The 23118-nt window shown below is 55.3% G+C and overlaps 1 protein-coding gene across 1 annotated transcript in view; it reads left to right on the top strand.

The window, feature by feature from the left end:
• Positions 1-22778, top strand: part of CARD11 (caspase recruitment domain family member 11) — a 128982-nt gene extending 106204 nt beyond the window's left edge. The window contains exons 6-18 of the mRNA XM_030932012.1: positions 665-773; positions 1319-1459; positions 3893-4009; positions 4424-4551; positions 5791-6026; positions 9098-9338; positions 10115-10211; positions 11315-11410; positions 13333-13468; positions 14906-15085; positions 16293-16417; positions 18464-18579; positions 22077-22778. Coding sequence (XP_030787872.1) covers positions 665-773; positions 1319-1459; positions 3893-4009; positions 4424-4551; positions 5791-6026; positions 9098-9338; positions 10115-10211; positions 11315-11410; positions 13333-13468; positions 14906-15085; positions 16293-16417; positions 18464-18579; positions 22077-22281 — 1927 coding nt within the window. The 3' untranslated portion in view covers positions 22282-22778. The remainder of the gene's footprint in view (positions 1-664; positions 774-1318; positions 1460-3892; positions 4010-4423; positions 4552-5790; positions 6027-9097; positions 9339-10114; positions 10212-11314; positions 11411-13332; positions 13469-14905; positions 15086-16292; positions 16418-18463; positions 18580-22076) is intronic.
• Positions 22779-23118: the final 340 nt, after the last annotated feature.

Genomic DNA, 23118 nt, shown 5'->3' with positions numbered 1-23118 from the left:
GCTCAGAGGGCTGCACCTGCCTCCTGCCTGTACCCTGGGAGCTTGCAGGAGCCGGTGGCTGGACACAGACTGCAGAAGCACAGGCGGGGAGCTGGGGAGAGACGGGCCCCGTGATGCGGATAGTCTGACCACCTTCCAGCTCCCTCCTCCTGCCCGGGGATCCGTGGCTGAATGCAAGGCTTAGGGGCCCTAAATGTCACCACTGACACTATGCAAGGCTTAGGGGCCCTAAATGTCACCACTGACACTACGGTTGCAGCCACCTCCCCTGCCGCCAGCCCCTCACCAGCAGCAGCTGGTGGGCCCTCGCGGAGGCCGGCTTTCTCGGCCAGGGAGCCAGGCTTGACTGAGTGCACGAAGCTCCCTCGCGCGTTGCCCCCCAGCAGGGTGAGCTGGGAGGTGAGGCTGTCGCCGTTCAACGTCGTGTGCTGCACTGAGGGCCCTGGGCCCCGCACATGCCCCACGGAGGTGACCGAAGGCCGGAAGGGTCTGCAGCAGGAAACAGAATGGCAGTTGGCAGTTAGGCAGCTGGGCTGAAAAGAGAAAAGCCCTACTGGGACACACCGGGGGTTGGTGGTGGGTGCTGGGACCCCGGTGGCATGGCCTCCTGTGGTCATCAGGCACCTCGGTGTCCTGGTTCTGAGAATGGCCCTTAATGGCTAAGGGAAGTGAGAGCTCACAAGCGGCTCCTGCTGCGAGACATGCAGATGAGGAGAGGAGCTGATGCGCCCTCCATGGCCTGCAGCGGCTGTAGTGGGACTGGCAAGGGCCATGTTAGGAGGGGCCCCTTGAGCACGGCCCACCAGGCTCCAATGTGTCATGGACGGGGGCTGCTGGGTATCTGGGTCCCACTTCTTTGCCTCTGCCACGCTGTGTGGACTTGCACAAGCCCTTCCCTCTGTGGGCCTCGGTTTCTGCACCTGGACACTTGGGAGGTCAGAGGAAGTCATTTCATTTTTTTTGAGACAGGATCTCGCTCTGTCCCAGGTTGGAGTGCAGTGGTGCAATCATAGCTTACTGCAGCCTCAACCTCCAGGTTCAAGTGATCCTCCTGCCTCAGCCTCCTGAGTAGTTGACACTACAGGTGTGTGCCACCATGCCTGGCTAATGTTTACATTATTTTGTAGGGATGGGGTCTTGCATGTTGCCCAGGCTGGTCTGGAACTCCTGGGCTCAAGCAATCCTCCTGCCTTGGCCTCCCAAAGTTATAGGTGTGAGCAACGCGCCCGGCCAGGAAGTGATTTCTGACTTCCTGAATGCTACGATTCTGGTGCTGGCTCTAGGAGAACAAGGCCCACATGAATGGTCCCCTTTGCAGGGGAGTGAGGGGGTGAAGGGTCTTTATCCCATCCCCACCCTCAACCCCGGCTTCCCCTTCACCAGGGTACCTTTCCAGAGAGAACTTCCTGAACATGAGGTTGACCTGCTCCAGGTCATAGGCATCCAGGCCCTCGGATTGGTGGGAGGAGGAGGAGGAGTGAACGGAGGAGGGTCCGAAGGAGTAGCGTTCGTGACTGTCATCTGCAAAGGGACGAGGGCCCATCAGTACCAGGGGTGGCGGGGAGCTCCAGAGACAGCGCCGGGACCTGCTGGGGTCACCCTGGCACTGGGGCAGGCTCGGAGCCCTCTTGGCCTGCTCCTCCCGGGCAGCCTCCCGGGAGATGGGTCTCTGAGGTTCCCTGGCGCAGATGGCTGAGTCCCACATTGAATGTCTCCAACACAGACCTTCCCCAGCCTCCAGGAACTTCCTCTTAGTGGGAAGCCTTATCAGGTATCTGGTTTTTAAGATTCCTTTTTTTTTTTTTTTTGGTATCTGGAAAAGGGGGACTTCCCATTAGCAGTGCTTGTTCTAGTCCTTTTTGTTTTTTAGAGAGGGTCTTGCTCTGTTGCCCAGGCTGCAGTGCAATGATCATAGCTCACTGTAGCTTCAACCTCCTGGGCTCAAGTGATCCTCCCGCCTCAGCCTCTGGAGTAGCCAGGACTACGGGTGTGCACCATCATGTCCGGATAATTAAACATTTTTTTTTAATAGAGACGGGGTCTCACTATGCTGTCCAGGCTGGTTTTGAATTTCTGAGCTCAAGCTATCCTCCTGTCTTGGCTTCCCAAGGAGCTGGGACTATAGGGGTATACCACCATGCCTGGCTAATTAATTTTTTTTTTTTTTTTTTGTAGAGGCAGGGTCTTGCTATGTCACCCTTCCTGGTCTCAAGTGATCCACCTGCCTTGGCCTCTCAAAGTGCTGGGATTACAGGCATGAGGCACCGTGGCTGGCTTCATTCTGTTTTTGAGTTGGGCCCCCAGATTTCATTTTGGTACCCTAAGGCCTCACCATCATCCATCAGCTTCCCGGCCTGCAGGGGCCTGAAGCAGGGTGGGAAGAGGAGGGTCTGGCCCCCATAGGAGGCCCCTCTCTATCTTCTCACCCCAGGTGGACCCGGAACACCTGGGGGAAAGACATCTGCTGCACAGAACTCCGGGCGGCTGGGATGGAGGGAACTGCAAACCTGCTCGGGACTGATAACAAAGGCTTCTCTGCAAATGGAATTTTTCCCGACACTGCAAAATACTTTGGACGGTTGCCCGGGATTCTCTCCCCTTTCCAAAACTCTTTCAATTCTTCTCATTACCCAGCCTCGATTAGGTGCTAACCTCTCTTTAACACTTGATAGCGTTGATGCTTCCCCCATTAAGGAGGACCACTCATCTTTCATTTCATCGGTTGGCAGCCTTAGCTGGCAACGGCTGGGGGAGCCCTGGAAGAGAGGGGGCTGGCAGGGCACACCCGGAGGATTCTGAGCCACGGTCTCCCCTGCTGGCAGCTCTGTCGGGGCCAGGGGATGCTGCCACCCTCCCTTGGTGCTGAGACAGGCTTGAAGGCGGTGACCCTGCAAGCCCACCTTCACACTCCCTACTTCTCCCCATCCCGCCTCGCCCCTCTCTACTTCTCCCCATCCCGCCTCGCCCCTCTCTACTTCTCCCCATCCCGCCTCGCCCCTCTCTACTTCACCCCATCCCGCCTCGCCCCTCTCTACTTCTCCCCATCCCGCCTCGCCCCTCTCTACTTCTCCCCATCCCGCCTCGCCCCTCCACTACTTCTCCCCACCCCATCTCGCCCCTCCCTACTTCTCCCCATCCTGCCTTCACCCTCCCTACTTCTCCCCATCCCTGTCCCCCTTCCCCTCCCTGCACTTCTACCAGCCTGCCTTGCCCCGTCCATGTGTCCAGCCTGTTACCTCTGACCTGGCCCAGCCTTGCAGCACCCACAAGGTCTGCTGTCCCCCATGGCCTTGTCCCTCCAAAGTTGGCCTCTCCCCACAGCCTTGTACCACCAAGGTCCGCCTCTCCCCACAGCCTTGCACCTCCAAGCTTGGCCTCTCCCCCTGGCCTTGCCCCTCCAATATCGGCCTCTCCATCTGCATTCTGTGCTCCTTTTGCACAGGCTGGTTAACAGCTCAATACATGAATTTCTTACGAGAACGCCCTGCTCCCAGCCCAGCCTCTGCCCTCCTGTTCTTTCCTGTCTCTGAGGCTCCTTTCTTTATCTATAAAATGAGGGTAACAATAGCATTTCTGAGAGTGGTGGTTGAGATTAAAACTGGATCAGGTATGCAGGTCGAGCCCCTCCACGGTGCCTGGCTACAGTACGTGAGAGCTACGCTTTTTAAAAGCCCAGACCTAGCTCGAGCCCTGTGCACAACAGCTAGATGGGCCCCCATTACCTACAAGGTAAAGAACAAGCTCACAGGGCGTCTCTCGGCCACGGGCAAGGCCCTTGGGGGACAGAGGCTTATCTTCTGTGTTCAAGAGTGACTCTGAGTCCATTCCACATAGTAGGCCTTAAGGACCTGTGACCCTCCACCTGTGACCCTCTGTGACCCGTCCTACCCAGGACCCTCCTGGATCTGAGAGGCACGTACCGTCCAGGTCTAAGGCGTCAAACCCGCCGCTGTCATTGTCTTCTTCGACTGTGCTGCAAGACACAAGGGAGGGCAGGGAAAGCATGCGTGTGAGTGTGTGTGTGTGTGCGTGCGCAGGTGAGGGAGAGGGAAGCTTCTGGAAGGTTCCGGGCTTCTGAGTGGCCTTGCCTCTGAGAGGGCAGTGTGGGTAGAGGAGTTTGGGACAAAGAGGGGTGGAGGAGGCAGGAGCCTCCCCGGAAGGGTAGGTGGCCCAGGGGCCTTGGAGGTTGCGTCCTAAGGTGGGGGAGGAGGAAAGCCAGGGCAGGTGAACAGAGGCCCCACCGGCCCCACCTGCCCCATCTGCTGTTTATGTCTCTCTCACTCTTCTCTGACATGGTACAGGACAGAGATCCATATGCCCTGTGTGATGGGTCTGGGAGCAGAGCGCCCCTCAGCAGGAGTGGACGGAGCAAGCTTGCTGTGCTCTGGAGTTCTCAATTGTCTGCATGTGGTTTTTGCAATAGTGCTTCAAGGCGCAGGTGGCTTTGGTGCAGACGCCACATGTGGCTTCTGAAAGCTGCTTTCAACACCTGCCCCCGGCTGGCCAGAGGGAGCCCCCACAACACAGCTGCTGGTGGAGGGGCTGGCGTGGGTCTGTTTTTTATTTTTATTTTTTTAATTTTTGAGATGGAATTTTGCTCCTTCACCCAGGCATGGGAGTGCAATGTGCGATCTGCCTCACTGCAAACCTCTGCCTCCCGGGTTTCAAGCGATTCTCCCTGCCTCAGCCTCCCAGTAGTAGATTAATAGGTACAGGCCACATGCCCAGCGTAGTTTTATTTTTTTTTTTTTAATGTTTAGTAGAGATGGGGTTTTGGCCACGATTGGCGAGTCTGGTCTTGACTCCTGAGCTTCAGGTGATCCACCGCCTCCAGCCTCGCCCAAGTGTTGAGGATACAGGCGTGGAGCCACTGGTGGCCCTCCGGCCTGAAAGCAGATCTTGCTGCTGAGTCGTCGGGAGCCAACCAGGGAAGGCCATGCTGAGAGGCCCAAACCCAGGCCCCAGCGGGACCCAGGGTGTGGATCAGCCTCAGCCTGTGGCCAACTTGCTTCTGCTCTAGATGCGCCTTCGGAAACCGCCCAACAACCTCTGACTTTGTAGGTGACACGCCAAATCCTGGCAGGCTGGAAACACCCATAGCCCAGGCATACTTCTGCTGTAGTTCTCCTTGTGAGGACACTAATGGTTTTTTTAGAGAAGGAACGGTGGGAGGAGGAGATTGGGAAAGCCAGGTCGTGAGTTTCTTTCTTTTTTTCTTTTTTGAGATGGAATCTCGCTTTGTCGCCCAGGCTGGAGTGCAGGGGCAACGATCTCGGCTCACGTGCCAAACCTCACCTGCCAGTTTCAAAGCGATTCTCCTGCCATCAGCCTCCGATAAGCTGGGACTACAGGCTCCCGCCAACGTACCCAGCTAATTTTTTGTAATTTTTGTAGGAGATGGAGTTTTCGCAATTGGTCAGGCTGGTCCCTTGACTCATGACACTCAGGTGATCCCCCAACTCGCCTCCCAAAGTGGCTTGGGATTCAGCGTGAGCCGCTGCAACCGTAGTGTCAGTGGTGACATTTAGGGCCCCTAAGCCTTGCATAGTGTCAGTGGTGACATTTAGGGCCCCTAAGCCTTGCATTCAGCCACGGATCCCCGGGCAGGAGGAGGGAGCTGGAAGGTGGTCAGACTATCCGCATCACGGGGCCCGTCTCTCCCCAGCTCCCCGCCTGTGCTTCTGCAGTCTGTGTCCAGCCACCGGCTCCTGCAAGCTCCCAGGGTACAGGCAGGAGGCAGGTGCAGCCCTCTGAGCAAAATGCTGTTTCCCCCTGTTGGCACTGAGCTAGTCTTTGTTCGGGGAGAGATGATTTTTTTCCCAATGTACAGAGAGCGGCCTCGCCCCTGCGGCTCTGCTGCCTGTGGAGCGGGGAGACAAACACTGTCTCTGCTCTCCAGCTAGAAGGCTGCATCCGAGGCGAGAGGCAGAGTGTCCCCTTGGACACATGCACCAAAGAGGAAGCCCACTGGACCATCCAGAGGTGCAGCGGCCCCGTCACGCTGCACTACAAGGTGAACCACGAAGGTGAGACCTCCCTCCACCGTCTGGAGTGACCCTTGGCCAGGGAGGCAAGTCTCTGACCTGGACAAGTGACCTCGCTGCCTAGAGCCTCCACTCGCTCTTCTGTTCAGTGGAAGGCACGGGCACTTCCTGGCAGCATCACGAGGCTCAGGGGCAGGTCTGAGAGAGCACACAGGGATGGCGACAGCTGTGAGCAGGGCTTTGCTGTCTGGCGCTGACTCTTTGGACATGTCTGCACGCACCTGCCCGGGTGACTCAGGCTACCCGCCAGGTCACAGAGGACACGGCATCCCCAGGCTCAAGCACACCTGTTGGAGTCCTGGCTGGCCCAGCTGGAAGTTGCCTCCTCTCTCGGGCTTCCCGTCCCTAATGTACATAGGCAGCAGCTCTGGGGTCAGGGCACGGACTGGGGATGGAGAAACAGAGGTTCCCTGTCGGGTCCTGCTGGGGGATTCCTGGCTTTGTTCAGCGTATCTCAGAAGCCTGCTCACCCACCAGGCCAGGGACCACAGCAATGGCTACCTGAACTCTCTCACTCCTATGAGAAGAGAACCTACAAACAGGACCCTGCTGGAGTGAACTTTCTCTCCCTGGAATTCCAGACTGCAGGACGGTGCTGCTGCACAACCCTGGGGGGCACTGTTCACATCGTATTCTGTGGCACTGCTGGTCAGGGGGCCCAGAGATTTCTCTACCCAGGACCAAGACCACCGAACCACATCCCGCGACTCAGGCTTCTTGCTCTGAGATCCCCCAGCTCCGGGGCAGGTGGGCCTCACCCTTCATAGACTCAGGGAAATGGAGGCCCCGCCCTGGTTCTGGCCTCCCCAGCTGCAGCTGAGTATGGTGCCTTTTCACAGGGCCCCAGCATCCTTTGAATGGGATCTCCTCTTTCTCAGCCAAGACTCCTGGGCGGTGAGCTCTGAGGTTTGTTTTCTGCTCTGAACGAGTCTGAGTTCTCGTTCTCACCTCTGGGTTTTTCTACATGATTATCTCTGCAGCTGGATCTTATTTTTAACCACCAGGGCTCATGAATGTTTCAGCAGAGCATAAATAGCCAGTTTCTCTCTATCCACTCTCCAGAGCCGCCTGCTCGAGCTCCTTCCCAGCAGTGCCCTACCCGTGCGAAGACAATAACGATGCTTTATCCCTACATGCAGGACAGGCTTCTCCCCAGGCCTGCACCCTGATCTTCCAGCCCAGCAGAAAATCGGTGGGCCTGCAGAATATGATGTGAGCAGCGCCACCCCCCCAACCCCCGACCCCCAACCCCTGGCCCCCGACCCCGGAGTTGTGCAGCAGCACAGCCCTGCAAGTCTGGAATTCCAGGGAAAGAAAATTCACTCCGGCAGGGTCCTGTGTGCAGGTTGTGTTTTCACAGGAGGCAGAGAACTCAGACAGCGATCACAATGGCCCCTGGCCAAGTGGATGGGCAGGATTCTGAGATGTGCTGGACAAAGCCAGGATCCCCTGGACAGACCTGACAGGGAATCCCTGTTTCTCCAGGCACAGTGGGCGGGAACATCATCAGATAATCCAGCTGGCTGGCATGGCCCTGGAATGTGGGCGTCGACAGTTGACGAGCTACTCTAGTTGTTAGAACCATTTTAGCTCCCGCAGTGTTATGCAGCCCTCAGCATGTGGGGCTGATTTGGGGGTTTATATTATGGTTTTGTATCATCGCAGAGCTTGCTGCGTTTATCATGTTCGTGGTTTATGCCCCGCTCACGCACAAAGTATTTGCAAAACTTTACTTGGGAGGCTGATGACATTTAAATAAGATTCAAACGACATGTGCCATGGTCTCTTTGGGAAACCATTTGGCAGTATCTTCTAAAGACAGATAGATAGATGATTGATAGATAGAAGACAGACAGATAGATAGACAGACAGATGATAGATATTAGATAATGGATACGTAGATGGATAATGGATGGATAAGTAGATACATGATTGATAGATAGATAGATAGATAGATAGATAGATAGATAGATAGATAGATATTCTATGACCAAGTAATTCTACTTCTGTGTATATACCCAAGAGAAATGAGCACACATATCCATAGATAGATGATTGATTGACTGATAGATAGGTGATTGATAGATGATAGGTAGATAGATAATAGATGAATAGATAGATAGATAGATAGATAGATAGATAGATAGATAGATAGATAGGTAGATAGATAGATATTCTATGACCAAGTAATTCCACTTCTGTGTATGTACCCAAGAGAAATGGGCACACATCTCCATAGACAGACAGATAATAGGTAGATAGATAATAGACAGATGAATAGATAGATATTCTATGACCAAGTAATTCCACTTCTGTGTACATACCCAAGAGAAATGGGCACATATATCCACAGACAGCAGTGTATATGAATAACTCTTAGCAGAGTTGTTCACAATAGCCCAAAACTGCAGACAGTGCAAATTGCACATGGGATAATGGATACATCCACATACCATGGAATACTATACACCAGTGAAAAAGAGCCCCCTCCAGCTACATTGCAGCATCACAGACAAATCCCACAGGAGTAATGTTGAACAGTGGAAGCTGGAAGTGAAGAGAACATACACTGTTTGGTTCCACTTATATGAAGTGAGATTCAGCCTATTTATAGCAACGTCGGTTAGGATGATGGTTCCCCTTGGGAAAGGTACTGACGGACAAGGCTCTGGTTGTTACTGCCCACACATATATATCTGTGGAAATTCATTGAGCTGAGTACTTAATTTATGCTATATGTGAGTTGTGCAGCAATGAAAAAAATAAAAAACAAACCATTGCCGTTTTTTAACGGTGAGGAAATATGAAGAGTGTAGCAGGAATGCTAGTAAAGGTGAGCATTGCAACTTGGCAAAACTTTTAGCTCTGAGCTTCCTGGCAGCCAAGACAAAAAGGGAAACTGGTAAACAACATGGCTACCCTTCACTAGGGAGGTAGAACTTTCCCCTAGCTATAAGCTTTAAGTTGGGGGTGAGGGAAGCTGCTCTAGGAGCTGCTCTGATGGTCGGGGGACCCCATACCGATAGACAGCTGGTGCATCTTTCCCTCCGCAGGGTACCGGAAGCTGGTGAAGGACATGGAGGATGGCCTGATCACGTCGGGGGACTCATTCTACATCCGGCTGAACCTGAACATCTCCAGCCAGCTGGACGCCTGCACCATGTCCCTGAAGTGTGACGATGTTGTGCACGTCCGTGACACCATGTACCAGGACAGGCACGAGTGGCTGTGTGCGCGCGTCGACCCTTTCACAGATCACGACCTGGACATGGGCACCATTCCCAGCTACAGCCGGTGAGGCCAGAACCAGGGCGGGGCCTCCGTTTCCCTGAGTCTGTGGAGGACCAGGCAGGATGCCATGAACATCAGCAGAGGGGCTTATAGAGAAGCCCAGGCCAAAGAAGGCCACTGCTTTCCATTTCACAGTGAGGTCCCCCAGGCCCTCCTCCTCCAGGACTTCCTGCCTCCTCAGGGATGTTTCTCTTGACCTTCACTAGAATCCTGTAGAACCCTCTTCCATCTGGTGGTGACCAGACCACTTGGTACTCAATTCTATGCTCTCCTGCTGGGTTCTCTAGTCATTTCTTTTCCATAGACCACATCCCAATAACAACGTTGTCATTATAACAGCACTAGCCCCCGGGGACTGAGCACAGGTAGTGTGTCAGGCACACAGCAGGTATCCAGAAGCATCTATAAGACTGTAACACTACACATCCACACCACAACATCTGTAAGACCATGACAACGCACCTCAGGCCAGTCCTCGAAGGAAAGCATAATCACACCAGATTTACAGAGGAGGAGGTGGTGGCTCAGAGGGGTTCAGCCACTGTGCTGCAGCCCCACAGCGAGCCAGTGCTGGAGATGGGATCCCAACACAGATACAAGGAGCCACATCTTCACCCCGGGTGGCCCTTGGGCTCAGAGCACACACCAGCCACAGGGCCATCCCTATGCAGAGTCAGACACGCACCCCACCCATGCCGGTGCGGTGCTGTGGCCCCGCTGGCTTCCCGTTGCTTGACCCGTGAATTTCAGCCCCTGAAGCTCCTCTCTTCGCTCCGCAGAGCCCAGCAGCTCCTCCTAGTCAAACTGCAACGCCTGATGCACCGGGGCAGCCGGGAGGAGGTGGACGGCACCCACCACACCCTGCGGGCACTCCGGGTAGGTCTGCCAAGCACCCTGTGGGAGTAGCAGGGCCAGGGACCTCGCCAGCTTCAAACCTAACTCCCGGGTCTTTTTTAGAGGCAGTAACAAATGCAATCCATCCATACTGGGATGACGAATTCTAGGGGACTTAGTTCCTTAGGAATGAGACGCTCTCTGTAGAAGGAGACCGGTCCTCTCATGCCCTCCCACAGGTCCTGACTTTCCAGGACAAGGGGTTGGTGTCTGGCCAGGCACAGTGGCTCATGCCTGTAATCCCAGCACTTTGGGAGACCAAGGTGGGCAGATCACTTGAGGTCAGGAGTTCGAGACCAGCCAGGCCAACATGGTGAAACTTTGTCTCTACTAAAAATACAAAAAGTAGTCAGGCCTGGTGATGGGCGCCTATAATCCCAGCTACTTGGGAGGCTGAGGCAGGAGAATCGCTTGAACCTGGGATGCAGAGGATGCAGTGAGCCGAGATCATGCCACTGCACTCCAGCCTGGGCGGCAGAGCAAGACCCTGTCTCAAAACAAAAACAGGGCTGGGCGCAGTGGCTCACACCTATAATCCTAACACTTTGGGAGACAGAGGTGGGAGGATCATGAGGTCAAGAGATCGAGACCATCCTTGCCAACATGGTGAAACCCCATCTCTACTAAAAATACAAAACTTAGCTGGGTATGGTGGTGCGCCTATAGTCCCAGCTACTCAGGAGGCTGAGGCAGGAGAATCACTTGAACCTGGGAGGTGGAGGTTGCAGTGAGCAGAGATCACGCCACTGAACTCCAGCCTGGTGACAGAGCGAGACTCCCTCTCAAAAAAAAAAAAAAAAAAAAAAAAAAAGGTGAGCCTAGATGTCTGGCTCCAGCTGGACTACAGGCCTTTGCTCTACCATCCGTGGTCTCTGTTGAAGCAAATCACCTCTCTCCCAAGTCTCCAGGACTCCTCTCCCCTACCCCGCCTGCCCCTGCCCCTTGCCTGCAGGCTTTTGATTTCCCTAAGGAAGCTTTAGCACGGAGGGGGCTTGAGGACAGGTCTCCGGTTCTCACCAGCATCATTGTGTTCTTGCCTCCTGCCAAGCCCAGCAGGGCCTGACTGATGGATAAATTCATTTCAGAACACCCTGCAGCCGGAAGAAGCGCTTTCAACAAGCGACCCCCGGGTCAGTCCCCGTCTCTCCCGAGCAAGCTTCCTTTTTGGCCAGCTCCTTCAGGTATGGCTCTCCGGAGTGCTTACCGACTTTTCAATCATATTCTGCTGTGGCCCTGCCCTCTCCCCACTGAGAAGAGACACCCGAATCAAAATAATCATGCTTTGTGTTTGTACACCACTTGCAACTCTTCACAGTGCCGCACATCTCCTGTCCCATTTTATCCTCTCAGTGACAGGTTGGTAGACAGTCTCTGTGCCTGCAGGAAGCAAATCCCACTTTCATAAAAGATTGAGGAACCTTATGGTGAAAAGAAACTGAAGTTAGCTGTTCAGATACAAATAGAAAGATCAGAAGCAGTGTATCAGGAGATGAAAACAAACATCCTAAATATCTAGGCCAGTTTAGGTCCTCATTAATCGAGCATTCAACTTATCTGAGCATCCCGGCAGCCAAGGTAAAAAGGGAACCCAGCAGATTCTTTCAATCTTATCTGTCTAGGGAAACATTTTAGCAATCGGGACCAGAAAGGACTTTTCCCTTCTACTTAATTCTAAAAGGGATTTTTTTTTTTTTTCTTTTTGCATGGATCATTACACAAGGAACATTGACTAGCATTGTTTGTGATATCTTCAGAAATGGTTTCTCATAAATGCAGAAACACTCTTTGGGATCGTTTCTTTTATCGCCCGTGGACGAAAACCAAGGGGGTAATATGAAAATGTGGCCCCATGAGCGTGTTCCTGTGTAGCTACCTCACTCATTAGACCCCAGCAGAGACAGTGTTACGTTCCGCTGCTCCATCTTGATGTTGAAACGGGGAAACCCAGGGAAATTACGAGCAATGTGACCCTAAAATCCAGGTAGACACAAGTGTCAGAGAGCCACCCAGGTGGAAAGGAACCCTGGCCAAGTCTGAGGGGTTTACAAGGGCAGGACCATTTGAGATGACGCATTTTTACACCTGCGTGTCATGCAAGAGTGGAACCTTGGGGCCAGGCGCGGTGGCTCACGCCTGTAATCCCAACACTTTGGGAGGCTGAGGCGGGTGGATCACTTGAAGTCAGGAGATCGAGACCAGCCTGGCTAACACGGTGAAACCCCGTCTCTACTAAAAATACAAAAAGTAGCCGGGTGCAGTGGCGGGTGCCTGTAATCCCAGCTACTCGGGAGGCTGAAACAGAAGAATCGCTTGAACCCGGGAGGTGGAGGTTGCAGTGAGCCAAGATCGCACCACTGTACTCCAGCCTGGGCGAGAGTGCAAGACTCCATCTCAGAAAAAAAAAAAAAACAGTGAAACCTTGCGAGTCTCATCCAGAGCCCTGCATCCGGTTAACAGAGAGACAGCTGACACCGCAGAGACCATGTGTTTTCCTTCCTGCAGAAGGAAGAGTGTGGAGAGACTCAAAGTAGCCTATAGAATATGGTGTGAACCTGCTTCTGTGCCCGTTGCCGGGGCATCTGTTTCTGCCCTCCAGGACGCAACTCTGTGAACTGTAGAAAAAAGTGGGTGCCCCCCATTAAACTTGGGGATACCGAGGCAGAAAGGCATGGTGAGCACAGTGTCAGAGGGAGGTGACATTGTCCAGCACATGCCCAGCAGGGGGGCAGTCCCTGCCCACAGGGGTGTCCAGCCAGGGGTCTTCACGGCTGGGGCGGCTCAGGTCCCACAGTGCCTGCAGAGGTGCACCTGAGGTTCCCACGGGGATGCAGATGGGCTTGACCTGAGACTCATCAGGCTGGGGAAGACTGTGGGCACCGATTCATTCATTTACCTACTCAGGACATCTCTCCAGTGGCTAAAGGGCTCGAGCCACCTGCTGGGAGTCTCCTGTTTTTATAGGGGAAATGACTGGCCCAGGAACCCCCGGGGCAGAGGAGGGATTTGAACAAAGGTCTGACTTTGCCTGGTTGAGAGCAGCGCCCTGTCTGTTTAGAAGCGGAAGCAAAACAGTCCTCCCCCAACCCTCCCTCTGCTCCTCCAGTTCGTCAGCAGGTCCGAGAACAAGTATAAGCGAATGAACAGCAACGAGAGGGTCCGCATCATCTCGGGAAGCCCGCTAGGGAGCCTGGCCCGGTCCTCGCTGGACGCCACCAAGCTCTTGACTGAGAAGCAGGAAGGTACATGGGGACCACCTGGCACCTCCCACCACTCCCAGCCACAGTCATACATGCCTTACCCTCACCTGGGGGCACACTGGTCCTCGTGAGGGGGCCTAGAAGTCCTCAAAATGGAGAGGAAGGAGGACATAGGTGGCTCATGCCTGTAATCGCAGTGCTTTGGGAGGCCAAGGCAGGAGGATCGCTTGCGGCCAGGAGTTCAAGACCAGCCTGGGCAACATAGTAAGACCCCCATCTCTACAAAAAATATAACTATAAAATATATAAAAACGTTCAAAATAAAAACATAAAACATTAAAAATAAATCTTAAAAAATGTAAATACATAGCTAGGCATGGTGTCACGTGCCTATGGTCCCAGCTACTTGGGAGGCTAAGGTGGGAGGATCACTTGAGCAGGAGGTTGAGGCTGCAGCGAACCAAGATCACACCACTGCAGTCACTCTGGCCTGGTCCATACAGCAAGACCCCTAGCTCTAAAAATAAAAATAAAAGACAAAAATAAATTAAGGGTGAGAAAGCCTGGCCTTGGCTGTGAGGACCATGCTGCCTCGGGGTGACGTCCCGCCAAGCTCGCCAATAACGACGCTCTCATTGTGGTTGCTTCACGCCCGGGTACCCGTGTTCATTGGGGCTGTTTGCTGTGAAGTGTTCGTTTTATTGATTTCTCTACCCACTGAGTGCCTCTTATCATTTATCAACCCGGCGAGGGGCCTCCCGGTCCACCATCCCCCACCCCGCTGGCCCTGGCTGGCCCTGCTCAGGGAAAGGGAGGCCACAGCCCTGGCTGGATCTCAGAGGAGGCCCTGGGGCAGCTCCCCAGGCTGGCCCTTTGGAAGTTGGAGTGGCCAGGCCAGCGACAAGAAAAGGCACAAGGGACAAGGGACAGGCTGCCTGTTTCTGAGAACCATTTCCTCTGAGTGCCTGGGGTGGTTTCATCAGAACCCCGGGCTTCTGCATGGCTCCCCCACCCCAGCCAGAAAGGGACGGAGAAGGCAGAACTGAGGCCAAGTCGTCCCTCCCAGTGCTCCTGGGAGACACCCAAGGCCTTGCCCGCTGGTCCTGGTGTCTCGTGGGCACCCGCCGGCACTTGCTTTCCTTGCCCTCGCCCTCCCCTCCGCTGGGCTGTACCCAGTCCATACCATTCCTCCAAGAAGACCTCCTTGATCATCTGCCAAGGCAAACTTTCCCTCCAGAGCTCAGCCAAGGTTCCTGCATTTGTCACACACTCTGCCTGCCCCCCACCCACCTCCCCTCCCCGGCACACGAGCCCCAAGCAGTGCCAGCCCAAAGTGACCTCAGACATTCGATGCCCGGGGCAGCAGCCAGGCCTCCACACTGATGGGGGCCCCCAGGACCCAGCCCAGGGACCCCATCCTCCCTGGAAGGTCTTCGGAGCCCCAGGGCTCTGACCACTGCCCTCTCCTGCCCCTGCCAGAGCTGGACCCCGAGAGCGAGCTCGGCAAGAACCTCAGCCTCATCCCCTACAGCCTAGTACGCGCCTTCTACTGCGAGCGCCGCCGGCCCGTGCTCTTCACGCCCACCGTGCTGGCCAAAACGCTGGTTCAGAGGCTGCTCAACTCGGGAGGTGCCATGGAGTTCACCATCTGCAAGTCAGGTGATCGGCGAGCCATGGCCACCTGGGGAGCCCCTCGGGAGCCACGGACAAGGACGACTTCCCCTCTTCTCTTCCCTCCTCCCCTCCTCCCTTTCCCCTTCTTCCCTCTTTCCTTTCCTTCCTCCTCCCTTCTCCCTCCTCCACCTTCTCACTCCTCTCCTCCCCCTCCTCACTTCCCTCCTCCCCTTTCCTCCCCTCCTTTTCTTATTCCTCATCCTCCCCTCCCTCCTCCCTCTTCTTCCCTCCTCCTCCTCCCCATCACCCCTTCTCCCCCTGGATGGGTGGATAAATGGATGGATGAATGGATGAATGGATGATGGGTGACTGGGTGGGTGGACAGATTTATAGATAAATGGGTGGGTGGGTGGATGGATGGATGGAAGGATGGATGGATGGATAAGTGGATGGGTGTGTGGATGGATGGGTGGGTGTGTAAGGGGTCGGTAGACGGGTGGGTGGGTGGGTGGATGTATGGATGGATGGATAAGTGAATGGGCGGATGGGTGGGTGGACGGATGGATGGGTGTGTAAGGGGTCGGTAGACGGGTGGGTGGGTGGATGGATGGATAAGTGAATGGGTGGATGGGTGGGTGGATGGATGGGTGGGTGTGTAAGGGGTCAGTAGATGGGTGGGTGGGTGGGTGGACTGATGGATAAGTGAATGGGTGGATGGGTGGGTGGACGGATGGGTGGGTGTGTAAGGGGTCAGTAGACAGGTGGGCGGGTGGGTGGATGGATGGATGGATGGATGGATGGATGGATGGATGGATAAGTGAATGGGTGGATGGGTGGGTGGATGGATGGGTGGGTAGGTGAGGGGTCGGTAGATGGGTGGGTGGATTGATGGGTAGGTGGATGGGTGGGTAGAATAGGAGATTTATTTAGACTGGTGATCAGCCTTGCACCACAGTGCCTGAGCTGCTTTGTCCAGTGAAAGGTATTGCTGAGAAGTCAAACCATGAGTATTTGCCAAGCACCTGCTCCATGGGTTGCCATGGGGAGTATGAAGAAGGTTAACCTTAGCCCTGCCCTCAAGGAGCTTCACAGTCTTTCTGGTAGAAAGGAGATAAGATTCATTTAAACATGGCTGGAAGGAGATTGGACATGGAGTTCTGTAGAGCCCAGAAGGTGGCAGGCAGGGCCTGGGTGGGATGGTCAACCCAAGGCCACCTGGTGCTGCCCTCAGGACTGGCTCCTCTCTCTGCAGATATCATCACAAGAGATGAGTTCCTCAGAAGGCAGAAGACAGAGACCATCATCTACTCCCGAGAGAAGAACCCCAACACGTTCGAATGCATCGCCCCTGCCAACATTGAAGCTGTGTCCGCCAAGGTGAGGCGGGGGCTGGGAGGTTGGACGGGGCCGGGATCCTCCGTGATGATCCTCATGAGGCCACCTGGGCCCGGGACAAGGGTGGGATGAAGAGTTGCTTTCACTTCCCCGTGGCCAGACCTCTCCTTTTCCCCTTGTCCCAGCAGCTGCCCCATGTTAACGTCCTCTCTGCGCCCTTGTCCCCTGGGCTCCGATGTGAGTTTTTATTTTGGAGCCGCTTTCTGTTTGTGATGGCTTCCTGGAGCTGGTGTGTGTTCGCATTATTTGGGGTGTGTGTGTCTGGTTGTGCTAACAAGGGCCAGAGATAGAGAACCAGCTCATCAGGGCAAGAGACAGGATGAACGTGAAGGTGACAGGTATTGCTTTCACCAAACGAGGGGAAAACAGGACATCACGAGGCTTGTTGGCAACGTCTGTGTGCAGTGTGGAGTTTTTGCAGCCACAAAACGTGACCTAAGCATTGAGTTCTTCCTCGTCCCAGCACTGGATGAAGGAAAGGCTCCCTGTCCACGTCAGTGGAGGGCCGGGGGCTGGCTCCGTGGTGGGCTCTGAGTCTCCATCAGTGGAGGGCTCCCCCAGCTGCCGGGGGCTGGCTCTGTGGTGGACGCTGACCTTGGGGATGGCAAGAGCAGATGGTGGTGTTTTTGTTTTTTTTAAAGTCTGGGCCACAGCTTTAGGAAATTCTGGCGGCTGGAGCAGACAGAAAGTAAGCGGACAGGGTTGGAGCTGAGATTGTTTTTAGCTGAAAAGAAGAAGCCGTCCAGCAGATCTGTGCTGTTAGAAATGTGGGCCATGGCCCTGCTCACGGGGAAGGGGGAGCAGTGGCCTGCGGAAGGCCCAAGGGGACCCTGAGCAGGGTGGGCCATTCCTAGTTCCAGACCCGGGTGCTGGTTCCAGGCTGTGTTCAGTTTGTGAAATTCATTGAGCTGCACACTTAGAATGCTGTGTTTATGTTCTTTTCCAATGCAAAGTCTGATGTTTTATTTATTTATTTAGAGACTGGGTCTCACTGTGTTGCCCAGGCTGGAGTACAGGGCACGATCCCGGCTTACTGCAGCCACGACTTCGTAGGCTCAAGCAACTCTCCCACCTCTGCCTCCCGAGTAGCTGGGACTATGGTTATGCACCACCATGCCCAGCTAATGATTTTCTAATTTTTTTAGAGATAGGGTCTTGTTATATTGCCCAGGCTGGTCTCGAACTCCTAGCGTCAAGCAATCCTCCCACCTCCCAAAGTGCTGGGATTGCTGGCCTGAGCCACCACGCCCAGCCAACATTTGGTGGAAATTTTTTTTTAAGTGATGCCTTCAGCAAAGCAGAGATTGTCCTTTCTCAAAATGATGAGCTCGTGGTTGAGAACCCTTGCAGATACTCCTGGGACCTGCCAGCCTGGCTGACTCACCCTTCATGTGTTCCCTACTTTCTTAATTGAAGGCGGGCTAGGGTAGCGGGTGTTTTGGGGCAGGTGTGTGTGTGTGTGTGTGTGTTTGAGTGTTTGAGACAGTGTCTCACTCTGTCACCCAGGCTGGAATGCAGTGGCATCATCTTGACTCACTGCAACCTCCACCTTCCGGGTTCAAGCAATTCTCCTGCCTCAACCTCCTGAGTAGCTGGGATTACAGGCGTGGGCCACCATACCTGGCTAATTTTTGTACTTTTAGTAGAGACAGGGTTTTGCCACATTGGCCAGGCTGGTCTCGAACTCCTGACCCCAAGTGATCAGCCCACCTCGGCCTCCCAAAGTGCTGGGATTACAGGCGTGAGCCACCACGCCCGGTTGGTAGCAGGTGTTTCATTCAAACTCATTCACGCCACCTGGTTCACCCCGGCCAAGGCCTCGACTCTGCTCATGAACATCACTGTGGTCAGCAGAGTCCTGGAGTGTCCAGACTCCTGGGGGTCTCATCTCCTGGATCAGTGGCAAATGGCTTTCAGGGCTCCCACCCGGCTATAGACCCCAACCCTGCATCCAGGCCCTGCCGCAGGCACCTTCACAGGAGCGAGAGGTGGGCGGGCTGCTGCTGACCGAAGCCACTGTGCCCACAGAACAAGCACTGCCTGCTGGAGGCTGGGATCGGCTGCACGAGGGACTTGATCAAGTCCAACATCTACCCCATCGTGCTTTTCATCCGGGTGTGTGAGAAGAACATCAAGAGGTTCAGGTAGGGCTTCCAGACCCTAGGGGCTGCCCCCTCCTGTCCCTAGCACCCCACCAAGTCTCCATGGATCACGGGAGGCCTGTATGCCCCCACTTCATGCACTCCCCTTAGTAAACCCTCACCAAGTACGGGACTGACCTTGCAGAGCTGACGCCGAGGGCAGCGGCCGAGATGATGACTCACAAACGGGGCGCATCCCAGGGGACAAGAGCTAGGAGGGTCGGGGCAGAGTGCCCATCACCCGGGGTGGTCAGGGAAGACCTGGGGGATCTGTCAGCGAGACCCATGGCAGTGAGGGGGGGCCTAGGAGATGAGAAAGAAGACGCAATCTGGGCAGCGGGGGAACAGCTGGTGCTCAGACCCTAAGACAGGTGTTTGGGCGGAGGGGTGAAGGACAGAGCAGTGGGAGGCAGAGGGGTGAGCGGCGGAGGGTGAGGGGCAGAGGGATGAGGGGCGGAGGGGTGAGGGGCAGAGCGGTGAGAGGCAGAGGGTGGGGGTGGACGGGTGAGAGGCGGACAGGTGGGGACGGAGGGATGAAGGGTGAGGGTGAGGGGAGAAAGGGTGAGGGCTGGAGAGGCGAGAGGCGGAGGGGTGGGGGCAGAGGGGTGAGGGGCCGAGGATAAGGGGCAGAGGGGTGAGAGGCGGAGGGTGAGGGGCGGAGGGGTGAGGACTGGAGAGGTGAGAGGCAGAGGGGTGAGGGGCGGAGGGGTGAAGGGGTGAGGGGTGGGGGGTGGGGGCAGAGCAGTAAGGGGCAGGGGGTGAGGGGTGGAGGGGTGGGGGCGGAGCAGTGAGAGGCAGAGGGTGAGGGGCAGAGGGGTGAGGGGTGGAGGGGTGAGGGGCAGGGGTGAGGGGCAGAGCGGTGAGGGGCAGGGGGTGAGGGGTGGGGCGTGAGGGGGTGAGGGGTGGGGGGTGAGGGGCAGAGGGGTGAGGGGCAGCTGGTCCAGGCCCTGTGGGGCCACGGGAGCCACAGGAGCCACGGGAGGATGCGGCGTCTTGTTCCGAGTGCATCTAGGAGGCCGCTGAAGTTTCTGAGCGGAGGCGTGGCATGGTCCACTTTAGGGTATAAACGCACCTCTCACCTCTGTGTGGACAGGGGCAGGGTGGTGGTTTGGGCCGGGATCCTGTCTGGGAGGCGATGAGGGGCAGTGTGACTTTGGATCCGTGCTCAGGGTCGAGTCTGCAGGATTCGGGAAAGGGTTCACTCTGGGGTTCCAGAGAACGAGAGGCTGGGCGTGGTGGCTCACGCCTGCAATCCCCACACTTTGGGAGGCCGAGGTGGGTGGATCAGCTGAAGTTAGGAGTTTGAGACCAGCTTGGCCAACGTGATGAAACCCCATAGTCTCTACTAAAAATACAAAAACTTAGCCAGGTGTGGTGACATGCACCTGTAGTTCTAGCTACTCGGGAGGCAGAGGCAGGAGAATCGCTTGAACATGGAAGGTGGAGGTTGCAGTGAGGTGAGATCGAGCCACTCTCCTCCAGCCTGGTCAACAGAGTGAGACTCCGCCTCAAAAAAACAAAAGAACGAAAGGATAGCGCTGAGGTTTGGGGCCTGGGTGACGAGGACAGACTGGCCCTTAAGTGGCTTCATCTCGGATCCCCGCCCCTCCTCACACGTACCTGCAAAATAAATGTCCTGCAGCTATTTTACAGAGGGAATAACAGACAGAGTTTAGGCCGCTTCATTCCTTTTCACCAGATAGTCACTGAGCCCCCATGAAGGGTTAGACTCTGGGGAACCCAGCAGTGAGCAAAAGAGACCAGCATGCCCCCTGGATACCTCACACCACCCGTTAGGCTGGCCAGGACCAAAAGCACAGAAACTGACAAGAGTTGGCGAGGAGGATAGATGTCGAAACCCCAAGTGCAGCGGCTGGAAATGCAAAAGAGAGCGGCCATGGTGGAGGACAGCATGGCGATGCCCCAAAAAATTAAAAACAGAATACCGTATAATCCAGCAACCCTACCTGTGGGCATGTCCCCGAGAGAAGTGAGAGCAGGGTCTCTAAGAGACATTTACACGCCTGTGTTCACAGCAGCGTTACTCCCAGTAGCCAAAACATGGACTTCACCCAAGGGTCGGTCCGTGGCGGGTGAATACACACAACAGGGCCCACCCATACAGGCTAGGAAGGTGGCAAGAGCTGAAAACCTTGCAAACTGTTAACAAAAAATAGTTGAAACAAAGAAATAATAATGCGTTTAATGCAAGAGAAAAAATAGCATGGTACACACCCCCTTCCCTGATCTGCCCTGCTTTGGAATGTGTTTGCGATGCAGTGTGTATTGCACCAAAAATACTGTATGGAGTTTTTTTGTTTGTTTGTTTGTTTGTTTTGAGACAGAGTCTCACTCTGTCACCCAGGCTGGAGTGCAGTGGCACAATCTTGGCCCACTGCAGCCTCCACCTCCAGGGTTCAAGAGATTCTCCTGCCTCAGCCTCCCAAGTAGCTGGGATTACAGGCACCCACCACCATGCCTGGCTAATTTGTGTATTTTTACTAGAGATCGGGTTTCACCATGTTGGCCAGGCTGGTCTCGAACTCCTGACTTCAAGTGATCCTCCCACCTCGGCCTCCCAGAGTGCTGGGATGACAGGCGTAAGCCATCGCACCCAGCCCATACAGTGGACTATTATTCAGCCTTCAAAAGGAAGGAGATTTGGGTGTGAGATGAACCTTGAGGATGTTATTCTCAGTTAAATAAGCCGGTTACAAAAATACACGTGCTGTATGTGATTCCACTTCTATGAGGTCTCTAGAGCAGTCAGATTCCTAGAGACAGGAAGCAGCAGGGTGGTTCCTGGGGGCTGCGGGAGGGAAGATGGGGAGTATTTAATGGGCCCAGAGTTGCAGTTTGGGAAGATGAGAAAGTTCTGGAGATTGGTTGCACAGCGGTGTGAATATACCTCATGCTACTGAATTACTCACTTAAAGAAAAGGTGAAATGGTCGATTTTCTTTTATGCCTATCTTAGCACGATTAAAAATAAAAAGGATGTGGCCGGGCCCAGTGGCTCACACCTATAATCCCAGCACATTGGGAGGCCGAGGCAGGCAGGTCATTTGAGGTCGAGAGTTCAAGACCAGCCTGGCCAACATGGTGAAACCCCATCTCTACTACAAATATAAAAATTAGCCGGTCACGGTAGCGCGTGCCTGTAATCCCAGCTATTCAGGAGGCTGAGGCAAGAGAATCGCTTGAACCCGGGAGGTGGAAGTTACAGTGAGCCGAGATCGTACCACTGCACTTCGGCCTGGGCGACAGAGCGAGACTCCATCTGAATCAATCAATCCATCAATCAATAAGGATGTGTTTGGAATTTCCAATAAACAGCTTAAGGGGCACGGTCCCTAGCATTAAGAGGCACGGACACTATAGGGAGAAGCAAGACAGGGAAGGGGTGGGGACCGCAGCAGTCAGGGGTGGCCGGGCAGGTGGTGCCACACCAGTGCCACGGCTTGGCAGCCCTCCCCACAGCCCCTACATGTCTCCTCCCAGAAAGCTGCTGCCCCGGCCTGAGACCGAGGAGGAGTTCCTGCGCGTGTGCCGGCTGAAGGAGAAGGAGCTGGAGGCCCTGCCGTGCCTGTATGCCACGGTAGAACCCGACATGTGGGGCAGCGTAGAGGAGCTGCTCCGCGTTGTCAAGGACAAGATTGGCGAGGAGCAGCGCAAGACCATCTGGGTGGACGAGGACCAGCTGTGAGGCGGGCGCCCCAGGCAGAGAGACACTGCGGTGCGGGGCATCCTATGAGGCAGGCGCCCCGGGCAGAGAGATGCGGTGGGTGTGGAGGGATCCTGTGGCCCACGGAGCTGCCCCAGCAGACGCTCTGCCCACCCGGTGATGGAGCCCGGGGGGCCCAGGTGCGCCTGGGGAGGAGCAGGGCGCAACCCATTCCCCCAGCCCCGGCTGACCTGGCCCAGCGGTTTGGCCCTGCTGGCCTGAGCAGGGAGACAGGGGAGCAAAGGACGCCAAGCTGGAGGCCAGAGGCCAGCCGGCCTCTCCAGCGTCAGAGCAGCAGCTGAATGTAATGCTGGGGACAGGCGTGCTGCCACCAGTAGGACAGGGACCCGGACAGCCAGGTGACCACTAGCCCTGGGGACACACTCACCGTAAACACATCCCCAGGCAGGACAGATCGGGGAAGAGGGTGTGTACCAGGCTATGATTTCTCTTGCATTAAAATGTATTATCATTTCTTTGTTTCGACCCTTTGTTTGTGAACAGCTTGCAAGGCCTTGAGCCCTTGCCACCCTCCTAACCTGAAAACCACGCCCAGGGAGCTTAGCTGGGGACTCAGGCCCCACGTTCCTGTGTAGGGTGCCTGGACACACCCCAGGGTCCCAGGACAGGCCTAATTTATCCCTGGGCTTAGGGCAATACTTGCTAATCGCACCCCGTGGACTCAAATGCATCCTGATTTGGAAGATCAACAAATTATTTTGTCATCCTGGGAAGGGCCCATCCTCTCACAGACCCTGGGGAGTCCTTGCGGTCTGTGCCTGGCCTGCCCCGTAATTCCAGCCCTGAGGCCAGGCCCCC

Source organism: Rhinopithecus roxellana, chromosome 6 (assembly GCF_007565055.1).
Source record: "Rhinopithecus roxellana isolate Shanxi Qingling chromosome 6, ASM756505v1, whole genome shotgun sequence".
NCBI classification, from domain to species: Eukaryota; Metazoa; Chordata; class Mammalia; order Primates; family Cercopithecidae; genus Rhinopithecus; species Rhinopithecus roxellana.
This window is presented reverse-complemented; position numbering and strand designations above follow the sequence as displayed.